This window comes from Hemitrygon akajei, chromosome 10, assembly GCF_048418815.1.
Source record: "Hemitrygon akajei chromosome 10, sHemAka1.3, whole genome shotgun sequence".
Taxonomy (NCBI): domain Eukaryota; kingdom Metazoa; phylum Chordata; class Chondrichthyes; order Myliobatiformes; family Dasyatidae; genus Hemitrygon; species Hemitrygon akajei.
The window spans coordinates 149,421,878-149,434,306 of NC_133133.1; the positions used below are offsets into that span (position 1 = coordinate 149,421,878).

Sequence of the window (12,429 nt, forward strand, 5' to 3'; positions counted from 1 at the left end):
TGTCTTTACCCTGTATGCAAAAGAAAACATTTCACATCATATAAGACAGTGATAATAAAGCTGATTCTAATTTTGATTCTGAACTGTTCTTAGCAGAATGTAGTGTAGAAGTGTATTCCTTTTTTTCTCAAAAAGCACCTGGAGTCCTGCTGAAGGGTTTTGGCCTGAAATGTTGACTGTTTACTCTTTTCCACAGATGCTGCCTGGCCTGCTGAGTTCCTCCAGCATTGTGTGTGAGTTACGTAGATTTCCAGCATCTGCAGATTTTCTCTTGTTTCAAGCACCCGGAGTTCTCTGCTTTTTTTCCCACTGAACAATTATTTCAAAGATTGCTAATGTTGACTTTCTCAGAGCACCTGCACCAAATGGGATTGTGAAATACAAATACACAAAACTGATTGGCGTTTAAAAAAGCAGCTGTTGGAAACATTTGCCTGGATATAAATATGAGGAATAAGTGCCTCGTATAAGTGCCACCCTTCGAACAGAAACAATGAAGTCACTCGGTCTTTTTCTTCTTCTCGTCATTGCTGGTGTCCATGGAGAGCATTCAGGTACAGCAAAAGCTTGGTTATCTCGCACTACACTAATCCAACACACTCAGTACTCAGTATTTCAGAGGGAGTAGTCACCAGTGTTAAGGGGGAAGCTAAGACATCAGGCTAATTGAACTTTAAATGAAAGGAAGATGTTTTACTACCCTATTGTTCTGGCCAACATTAGTTAATGTTGAATTACTGTTAGATCTATGATTTTTGATTGGCTGCAGGCTAGTTGTTCATTAGAACTAGATTGAGACTTCCCGAGTTAACTCGCATGGGATATTTAAAGACAATTCAGAAGACCATGACATTGATACGGGTCTTCCAATACTCCAGCCTCCACACAATGGTCCGCATTTAATGTATTGTTTCATACGTAACACTTATAATCCAATTGTCCAATCTCACCAATGTTGTTTTTATGCATGAGTCAATGAACTTTAATACAGAGAGAAAATAATTATGCTGTTCCATAATTTAGAATTGAATACTTGTTTTATCTTTGGAGGACAAAAATCTGTAAGTTAATTGGTCATGCAGCTAAGTCTTGCCTTGTACTTAAAGCAAAGTCATTTTTAGGCATAGAAGCTGAACCTTTTAAGATTCAGAATTTTCACAAGTTTTCCAAGTTGCAGTTGACTCCATCTCCCGTATCAAATGATGTTAAAATAAAACTAAACTATAACTAAAAAACTAAAATCAGTAACATTTTCTTTTTCAGCAGAAACATCTGATGAGTTTAAGCTTCCTGGTAAGTCACTAGAAATCTACTGTATGACATAAAGTAAAATATGAATCTTGCACCTGAGTGGACAAACAAGGCAATGCACCATTATTGAATATCAAAGAAACTTCAGGGAATTTGGAAATAAAAGCAGAAAATACTAGAAACACTTAGCAACCCAGCTCTCTGATGAAGTGTCTTTAACCAGCATCAATAACTCTATTTCTCTGTCTGATCTGCTGAGTGTTTTCAGCATTTTCTCTTTTTAATACACCATTATTAACTCGGTGTTACATTGTGCATTATTTTTCATGAACTGATAAAGATTTTCAATAGGTACATTTAATGTCAGAGAAATGTATAATGAATCCCAAGAAAATCCAGACTTGTCATCTCCCAATATTTCCATGTGCACATTCGAGGAGCCAGTGACAGTGATCTGGAATCATGATGTTGAATTCAGTTTTTTCTCCCTAAACCATAGATGCTGTGCTCATTGGTAGTTTCCTCATGTTTCAGTATTGTATCACACAGATGCTTTAATTCTGAGAACACTGGACATTCCAGAGTTGTTTTTAGGAGTTATAAACTATATGAATGTAGAGATTGTTGCATATACTTTAATATGTGTAATGGTTATACACTCAGGAAAGTTAGTTTTGTCTTGTATGAATTAGGAACATGGAAAATCTTTGAATCAGTCAAGTTAATATCAGTACACCAAGGGTAATGTAAACACCAAGTACACTGCAGATGCTGCGGTCAAATCAACCCATACAAACAAGCTGGAGAAACTCAGCAGGTTGGGCAGCATCCATGGAAACGGGCAGTCAATGTTTCGGGCCTAGACTTGACAAAGGGTCTCGGCTCGAAACGTTGACTGCTTGTTTCCACAGATGCTGCCCGACCTGCTGAGATTCTCCAGCTTGTTTGTAAGGGTAATGTAACTAAGTTTGTTGAAAATTGAAAGATTAAAGATCATTTAATGTATTTTTCCAGTATATAAGAGTAAAGGAGAACAAACTAATTATAACTCTGGATCCTATTCAGCACAAAAAAAAATACAATAATAAAAACCACAATAAATATAAATACATATGGTAGTTCATATAAGATTATTTGCATGTCCATAAAGTGGGGCTAAGCACAGGAGTGTCTGGACCTAAGGTGACTCTGATAGGAAATAATAAATTAGTGGTGATGAGGGTCACTGTTTCCTCTAACTACACAGTCGTGTGGCTGCACAGTAACTGAAACGCTCTCGTGCATATAGCCTTTGTTGCCACACAGATGGAATTTTCTTTTATATTATGTTAATATATTTTTGAATTATGTTAATATAATTGTGAAATACTCTATAATTATGTGTTAATGAATATAATCCATCAATTTTCTAAATAACAAACATACCACAACCTTTACTTTGAAATATTTCAGAGCTTCAGCATATTTACATAGTGTGTGTTTCAAGTTACAACACCGTTACAAATTGTAACAATAAACAAGATTGGAAGTCAGTAGCTCATTGTTAATAAACCACTGGCCGCAGAAAGCCGACACAGTCTAGTCAAAGCATTTTACTTCTGCCATTGTGCCTGTCTGTTTTGCCTTTCTGATGTAATTTACTTGTGTTGTGAATTGTGGTTTGTGTTTGTTTGATGATCATATTTTTAAAAAAACTTGTAAAATGCCACGGTTTTCAGGCCTGGTAAAAGTTTTTGGTTCTGAGCAATGGTTGCTCCACACAGCTTTAAAAAGATTAGCGGGAACGTTGGTGGAAGAGAGTGGGGGGTGGGTTAGTGGGTGGAGGGTTTGATCAGCCTTACTGCTTGAGAAAGTAACTTTCTGAGTCTGGTGGACTTGGCATGGATGTTATGTAGCCTCCTCCCTGACGGGAATAGGGCAATCAGTCCATAAGCAAGTAGGGTAAAATGTTTCATGATATTGCTGGTCTTTTTCCAACACTTTTCTGTATACACAGTACTCTGCAAAGGTCTTAGGCACATATATATAGCTAGGGTGCCTATGACTTTTGCGCAGTACTGTAATAATTTTATGTATTGCACTGTAATGTTGCTGCTGCAAAAAAAAACAAGTTTCATGACATACATGAGTGACAATAGACCTGATTGTGGACTGAGAGCTGGAAGGGGGCGGGGAGAGGGGAATCATGGTTGGGAAAAGGGGAAGCACCAAGAGACATTCTGTAACGATCAATAAACCAATTGTTTGGAATCAAACGTCTGTCTCTCATGTCTTAGAGCTGGGTACGTCTGCCCTCACCCATGGCATTCCTTCTCTGCCCCCTGTCCCATGTCCCTCCTGTGGCACTCCACTCTCGCTATTCTCAACATCCTTTGCTCATCAGATTTACACTCGCTCTCCACTCCACATTGACAAATACAGTTCTGTGCAAAAGTCTTAAGCACCCTAGCTGTATATATGTGCCCGAGACTTCTGCACAGCTCTGTGTGTCCTTGATGGCAGGTAGGTTGGTGCTGATGATGCTTTGGGCAGTTTTGACTACCCATTGTAGAGCCCTCCAGTCTGCTGCAGTGCAGATTCTGTACCATGCAGTGATTCAGTGTGTTAGAATGCTCTCTACTGCACATCTGTAGAAAGTCGTGAGTACTGATATGCATAGTCCAGCCCTCTCTAATCTCCTCAGAAAGTAGAGGTGTTGGTGAGCTTTCCTGATTCTGGGACCAAGAAAGATGGTGCAAGATGTGCACCTCCAGGTGCTTGAAAGCGTTTGCAGCTTCCACTGCTGTGCCGCCAAGGTGAAGAGCGGAGCAACTGGTCAAAGTTCTCCTTACCATCTCCTTCCTCTTGTAGACAATGTAGAAGAAGTTATTTGCCTGGCACCAGGCCTTGAGCTCTTCCATCTCCTATCTGTAGGCCACCTCACTGCTATTTGTGATGAGCCCCACCACCGTCGTGTCATCGGCAAACTGGACAGTGTGATTAAGCTCGAGCTCTTCCACTTCCAAGACGGGAGCAAGATGAAAACGCAAGTTGTGCAGAGAATGCAAAGCAAAAGGGTTTGCAAAATTTGTCAAAAGGAGTATAAGTTGTGGTTATCCACTTTGGTTGGATGCATAGCAAAAATGTAATATTGCTGAGATGGAGAAGGATGTTGCAGAGATCCGGATGTATTCATACACAAAATTAGAAAGCCGGCACACCAGAACAGCAAAGCACCTCAAAGTAAGTGAAACGTTTGCAAGGAAGATTGAATACAGACCTTTCATGAGACCATATTGTGTGCATTTTTGTTTTCATATTTAAGTGGGGATGTAGTTATATTGGGGACAGTTAAGAGGAAGTTCCTTTGGTTGATTTCTGAGAACAAGAGGCTGTCTTTGGAGGTTATGAACACATGTTTCTTACATCCTATTTCCACTTCTCTGAGTTCTGGGCTACCCATCCACTACGTCCTGCCACTCTCTGTTCTTAACTTCAAATTGCAATATTAAATTAGGTTCACTTCTGCAGGATGTGAGGAGAGCTCGGCCTGATGGAAAATACCCTTTTCCCTACCCCCTTTCATTCCTCTTTCCCTTTCTCTCCTCACATTCCCCTGTTCATACCTTCCCCTGCCGCTGTAGAGGATTCAGATCATTTAATGAATATCTCTTAAAGTAAATCACACTACAAAAACACAGCTGTTAAGAATTCGGTTCCTTTCAGTAAACTATAAAGGCTGGCATTTATACAGGAGTTAAATAAATCAATTGTTTGAATGAGAACCCCTTTGGTGATTCCATTTTCAGATAATGATGCAGATTTTAAACCACATTAGGTAGTGTTTGATATCATAGTTCAGTTGGTTCCAAACAGATATTTTGCATTGAAATTTGGCAGATTAAATATTTCCTCCTTTACAAGTTCCTGAACCTGTCACTAATTGTCAATTTCTTAAAAAAAACAGCTTCAACTGTACTTGTATCACATTTTATGTCTGGTGAATTAGAAATGACTGTGCTCCATTTCAGAAAATCGCTGGGTGAATGACTATGATGACAAACTGCTTTTTACTTGCCCCGCATCTGAAACAATTGAGGCAATTTCCAGGTAAGTGATTAAAAGTTTCTGCACGGTAATTTGGTGGCAGACTTAAATTCTACAATGGTGGGATTGGTTTTAGTACAAACACTCAGAGGCCACTTTATTAGGTACACATGCTCATTAATGCAAATATTTAATCAGCCAATTATGTGGCGGCAACTCAATGCACAAAAGCCTGCAGACTTGGTCAAGAGATTCAGCTGTTGTTCAGCACAAACATCAGAATAGGGAAGAGATGTGATCTAAGTGACTTTGACAGTGAAATGATTGTTGGTGACTTGAGTATCTCAGAATCTGCTGACCTCCTGGAATTTTGACACACAAGAATCTTTGGAGTTTACAGAGAATGGTGTAAAAAAACAAAAAAATAAATCCAGTGAGTGGCTCTTCTGTGGGCAAAGCAGCAGAAGATCACACCGGGTTACCGGGTTCCACTCCTGTACCTATTACAGAGGCTACTGAGTGCATAAGATCTGAATTTCTTTTTTCAGCCACCTTGTTATAACACCTCCAGGCCAGGGGAATATTCACATCACCCTCACTAATTTCACTACCAGTCTTACTTTGGTGTATGAGTGACATCCTTTGGGCTGTGGAATAATGAACATTGGTTCCATGCTCTCTCCGCACATTTCAGATGATTATTTTGAGAGTAAAGGAAGAGACTTCCTTCAGCCGGTTTAACAGAATACACATTCTAACGGATTTCCAGACCTAGGTATTCTAAAAACTGCAATTTTCCTGAAAATGCCCCGTACTTTCTGTTCTAGTCAGCATCACAATCACCATGAGGATCGTCAATGGGATTTCCAATGTCGGAAGTCATTCAGCCAGCAGCCTTCTTGTGCATGGAGCCACTACGTGAATAACTTTGATGAAGAATTCACCTTCACCTGCCCATTTAACTCCATTATTAGTGGTGTAGAATCCTACCACCAGAACCATGAAGAGGATAGGAGGTACTTTGTAAAGTATTTGCTTCATTCTCAATAGCCTTTGGATTCTGTCTATTTTAAGAGAATTGAGTGTAATTTCTTCCATTTGTAAAATCAACAAAAAATGATAGTGTTAACTGATTTGGCATTGTCTCCATTTTTAACTTCACGTCTGACAGACCTTCTCTACCAACAATGAGTGGCTTGGCTTTCCCTCTGTTTTTCTGGGGGGGGGGGGGGGGGGGGTGTGTGTGTGTGTGTGTGTGTGTGTGTGTGTGTGTGTGTGTGTGTGTGTGTGTGTGTGTGTGTGTGTGTGTGTGTGTGTGTGTGTGTGTGTGTGTGTGTGTGTTTTTCTTCTTTACCCTCTCTCTTTCTGTTTCTCTCCCTAAACTCCTTTTTACTGAAACAATATCCTTCTCAATTTGGCTCCTCCTCAACAAAACATTCTTCTTTGAAGGCAGTTAGCTCACAACAGTGACTGGAACAATAATGAATCTAAAATCATACCACATAATATGCACAGTTCCTAAAGGAACTCTCACATTAAACACTCAAAGTACAAATGGATCCAATGTCTGTGGAAGAGGCATTTCAGGCTCTTAATGGAAGAGGGTGGGGAAATAGCAAAGGTTCTGATCTCTCTGACTATAGGCACAGACTAGGTAATTGCTAACTTGGTACCACAGTTTAAAAAGGGAGAAAGAGACAAGCCAATTACAAGACAATTAGATTAGCTCCTGCACTGGGCAAATTGTTACAAAAATGTTGAGGGACTATGTAAATCAACCTTATCAAGTATACAATTCAGCTGGGGGTAGACTACTTCTGACCTTTTCCTATTCTTTCAATTACAGATTGGTCATTGCCACAAAATGTTGAGGAGTTAACAGGGGAAGGAGATGCCACTCGATGTAATCACATTGATTTCAGCAAATGTTTGACCCTTATAGTAGACTAATCAGAATACTGAGAGTTCACAGGATTAGAGAGGAGCTGAGAAAGGAAATATTTTTTCATTTTAGGGAGTTCAACTCGCAGGCAAATGTGAAAAGACATAGCACACTGGATGGTAATTTTCAGTGCCAAAACCTAAAAAATACTATTACCTCATCATTTTCATTTTTAAAGCATAAGTTGTCTATAATGTGAAAAGAGCGTGACAGTCACATATTTGATCACCTCTGCGATGATGTGCAGGTGTGTACAAAGGAGAACTTTGAGAAAACCAAGCACACTGTTAAGAGTTCTCTGACGTACCTCTCTAATTTTCTATGCACTCTCTACATGTTGCTCTGCTGTGAACCTCTAGTGAGGAAGGATCAGAAAAGAAGTGAAGCTGGCTGTCATGACGAAGTTGACCAAAGCATTAAATGTCATTAAATTTCCTGTTGTACAGAAAAATAACGGTGACTTAAGAGAAGACTAGAAGCAAAGGGGCTCAAATTTAGATCTGAGCACAAGGAAACTATAAATTACTATTTGGGGTTGTTGGCCTACATCTTGCAACTGCTAAAGTGGAAAAGTCGCAAAATAGCAGCATAGATAATCCAATTATATCAGAAACCCTGACTCCTATGGGTAAGATCAAAAGTTCTTAAGTGGAAAGAAACAGGACGTCTTTCGGGATAAACAATATGGTTGGAATTGAGTGTGAGGGCAATGGTGCCTTGCTCAAAGTGAAGCCACTAAGTTAGGTTTGGATTGGTCTGGATTCATAAGTCAACAGCACAGAATACATTTGCCATTCAATGTAAAAAAAACGATAAGCTGATTATAGAGATATTTTGCAACCCACTTTAATTAAATACCTTTGAAAATCTTAGAAATTTATAGGATCCATATGATGAATTGGGATGCACCAGATCTGTGCAAATGTGCAGTGCAACACATGACAGAAAAGGCCAATAATGCTGAAGAAAAATCTTTGTAATTCTCTTTATTACTCTGTACACGTTACACATTACTGCACTAGCAACCCTCAAAAGGGATAGACCTTCATTTCCAGCTTAGTGCTACTGAGATAGTGGTTCAGAGACAAGGCAATCCAAGCTCTTTGTGACCACACCACTATTTTCGTTACTCACCCCTCCCCCCTTTGGTGTGTACCGTACATGCAATTCCAAATGTTCTTAAATGGTCCTGTTTTATCCATATTCTCTTTTATTAGCAGCTTAAAGGCTCTTTTATGTTACAAGTTCGAAGTACATTTATTACTAAAGTATGCATACAAAATGCAACTCTGAGCTCCGTCCTCCCGCAGGTAGCCACGAAGCAAAGAAACACTGTGGAACCCCTTAAAAAAAAATCATACACTCGATGTGCAAAAAAAACCCACAAATTGTTCAAATGGCAGAAAAGGAGTGAACATCAAATACCAAACATCAAACCAGTAGTGTGCAGCTCAGTGCCGTCCCGCTAGCCAATGCAGACCACAGGGCCGTTCTCCACTGATCCGCACCAGTCCGCGTACATCGCCCTGATCAAACCCTTTGTTGTGTTTAAAAATGGTTTTAGTGATCGGGTTATTGCTTTATCTATGCCAGATGGAAATTTTACTGCTGCCGTGTTGAAAATGTCTGCAACAAAAACTGTTTCTGGACAAACTACCTGAATCTTTTCGACGAGTACTTCAGCTGGCAAGTTCCAGAATCCAGCTACCTTGTGAGCGTTTCCAGCTACCACGATAACTATCACGAGTGAGTAAATCGCTGCTTGTTATCACTTTCACTTCGCTTCTCTTTTTGGGTAATATGTTGTATTCAGATATTGTCAAGACACCTCTGAGACTGGATTTATTGCCGAGGTTATAAAGGCACTTTCAGAAATGGTATAGTGGCAGCAACAGAGGTAATTTAGTATGTTTGTAAATGGTAAATCCATAGTGAAGTAATTATGTTTATTGTAGACTATTGATTTCCATGTGAATTTGAAATTGTTTCTATTAGTGAAATCAAGTTTCTCCTCTATACATTTTCAACCAAGTTATTTTATCATATCTTAATTTGCTGTACTCATTTTCTTATTGACAGGGACCGTCGATGGAAGTACCAATACTGTGAGCGAGAGGCATGCTAATTTAATGAGGGCTGGTTGGCAAAATGTTCACCAATGTTTAGATGATTTGCTCAGAGATATTCAATGTACTTTGAAAATGTAAAAAAATAAAGTATTAGCTGCAGAAATATTAGATTTCTCAAATTAATACCATTTCAAAGCAGTATGTTGGTCAAATAAGATGGATTGGAAGTAGGAAATGGAACATATTTCCATGTTTTATGGATAGTATTGGAACTGTCAGCTTGGCGAACCATAAGAGCAAAAGATACCACAATGGACCTCTGAAAGGGTGATTGTGTCTGAAGTGCAGCAAAAAAAAATTCTGTTTGGTCTGTGTGTGTTATTTCAGTTTCCTACGCTAATCAATCTTCTCCTTTCTCTGAAATGGGAATGACAACTTAGCTTCAGTGGGATACAGGTCAAACACGGTCAAATGTGACTAGTTTTGGTGGGCAACCAGAGCAGTACAGATAACTTGGACTTAGTAGTTCTTCAAAGCCATAACCCTATCTGTTAGGGGTTGCCTTATGGTATCCAATTATACAAGGAGTGATCTGCGTCAGCCCAAGAGAATAGTGTGAGGTTGTAAATATTAATAGCAATTCATTTCACATCTTATCTTGGTTTTGTGAATTTAAAATTGCAACAATTGTTTGGGCTTGAGGATGTCTTAAAACTGGCTATCTAGCATTTTTGGCCGCATTATAAATCATTCAAATCATTATACATCGTTACTTACCTTTGAAAGTCACTTCGTCTTTCTTATTCAGAATTGCCTTTCTTAAACAGGGAAACATAAACTTTGTGAAATTCAAGACAAAATAACCCATCACCAAGCTCTGTGCAATTTTGTTTTCATCTCAAATCAGAGTTTAGTTTACATTTAGTTTACATAATTCTGATTCACTGTAACAGAATTGAATGAACTAAACTGCTCAGAAAGGCTTATGTAGCACAAGAGAACTGTGCACTGTAGCCAAATCAACGTGTTAATTTTAGAGTGCAGACAACGTGACAAGATCTAAGTACATCACCCAGACACAATACTGAGGTGGTTGGTAAAATGGGACTTGTGTGACAAACAACTAGTCAGTTTTATTTGCATGTCTAGTTAGATTATGCTGATGGTCACCAGCTGGTGTGAGGATGGGTTGTGGAAATGTGGCATGATGGCAGTGGGTCATTTCAGTTCCAATTTGTGGTTCCTTTACAGAAAGTGAAGGAGTCTTGTCACAGGGAGGTAATGGAACAGGAGAGGCAAAGATAATCATGAAGTCTCTACTGGTTCGAAACTTCCATTTTCCACTCCTGTTACGAAGTTTTATTCATTCTTCCCCTCACCTATTTGACATCCATTGCAATATTGCAACTCAACAGACTGCAGTAGAAAACTGCAGAATATAATACTTCACTTCAATTGTTATCTCCTTGTAAACACTGTAAAATTTGACCTACTGTTCCTCAGGGTATCCAAAAGAGTATAGTGTAACTGTCATTAATTGGCATATATTTATGAAGGAGAAAACACATAGAGAACATTAATACACAAAGTTCAGATGAACAGCTTTAAGAACTACAATGCATCAATGAATGAAGAGGGTTAAATTTACTTGTACAAGGATACTGGAACTTGTGCATCCAGCACATGTTGGGTCATTCAATGCTCTATAACACTATCTAGGTCAGAAATAGGGAGAATCAAGGTCAAAAATTGTTTCCTGACCTTATTACCATTGTGGCTCTAGGCTTGCAGATGTTTCAGATACAGACCAAATATAACTTTGATATTAAGATGGACAGTTGAAAACAGATCTTTTGTTTATGACTACCGGGTCTAGGAAGATCCAGTGAATAAGCAGGTACTCATGTAATCATTTTGGGCTCGTGGAGGAGAAGACCCAAACCGATGCCTTGAGAATTTAAATGGTGGAAAAGGGGAGAACGTAAACATGAGAAAATCTGCAGATGCTGGAAATCCAAGCAACACACACAAGACTTCTCATCTTTCCTTCCAGTCCCGATGAAGGGTCTTGGCTTGAAACATAGACTGTTCACTCTTTTCCATCAATGCTGCCTGGCCTGCTGAGTTCCTTTGGCATTTTCTGTGTGTTGAAAAGGTGATAAGCTGCTTCACATTTTACAAATACATTATGTGGGCATTTAATATTTTCATAGCCCAATATACACACTCTCACTGGCTGAGGTATCTCAAGTGTGTGCATGCAGATTGGCCCTCGAGTCACAGTTGATCATTTTGTGCAGTGCAAATGCAGACAGAAAGCTGCATTTGGGTGAAGTGATCCTCAGTGAGGTTGACTGTGGGAAATGTGGCACTAGGAATGCCAATGCCAGAGATACATATTAGTTTTACAAGAAGTCTCTGTCTGCTGTATACTGTACCATAAATAGTCATCATATCAACAAGTAAGCCTTTACCACCACCTAACACAACTAGTGCAGAGGAGATGGTATACAGTGCCCTGGTACTTGTGTTCCTAAATGCTGTTTCTCTATCTATAACATATTGCTGCCATTTAACCCTTTCTTCACTTTTTAGGGGGTTACAAAGTGGCGATAGCGTCATAAGAATTTATGATAAAACTTTCATTTCACTTGAATAATGAATGGCAGCATCAATCTGGAATGCCAGCCTATTCTTGGACTTAATGACTTGTCATCCTTTCAGAAAAGACCAATCAAACTACATTTCAAACTTGTACTGTGACAGTACCTTTACCAGAGCAATGTAGCTGTGTAAGAACTCAGCTCATCACGATCAATGCTGACCTTGTTAATGATCTCCCAAACTAACAAATACCCCAGAACTTGAGGAACTTTCTTGTATTCCCCTTTTCATGGTGGATGGGCTCCTGTCAGAGGTTGTGACTACACCAGCACTCAAACTGTGGTTCTGCACAGCAGTGTGTTCCTGTTCTTGGAGCTCGCCGATTGTTTTCGCTACCTCCAGGTGCAGCCTGAAGTTAGGCACTTTTGGGTGTGGCTTTGTACGGTCCTGTGGACAGGAATTCTTGCCGGGTGTCACGAACTGAAGTGTTACGGAGAGCTGGAACATCAGGACAGCGAGAGCGGCTGTCAAAACGAG

General features: G+C 39.5%; 1 protein-coding gene across 1 annotated transcript; it reads left to right on the forward strand.

The window, feature by feature from the left end:
* Positions 1 to 388: 388 nt before the first annotated feature.
* LOC140734122 (hemagglutinin/amebocyte aggregation factor-like) lies at positions 389 to 9,451 on the forward strand. The gene is made up of 6 exons (XM_073057700.1): positions 389 to 554; positions 1,264 to 1,293; positions 5,262 to 5,340; positions 6,105 to 6,293; positions 8,813 to 8,965; positions 9,299 to 9,451. The coding sequence occupies exons 1-6, from the start codon at positions 494 to 496 to the stop codon at positions 9,342 to 9,344; spliced, it is 558 nt and encodes a 185-aa protein (XP_072913801.1). The 5' UTR covers positions 389 to 493; the 3' UTR covers positions 9,345 to 9,451.
* The last annotated feature ends 2,978 nt before the right edge of the window (positions 9,452 to 12,429 follow it).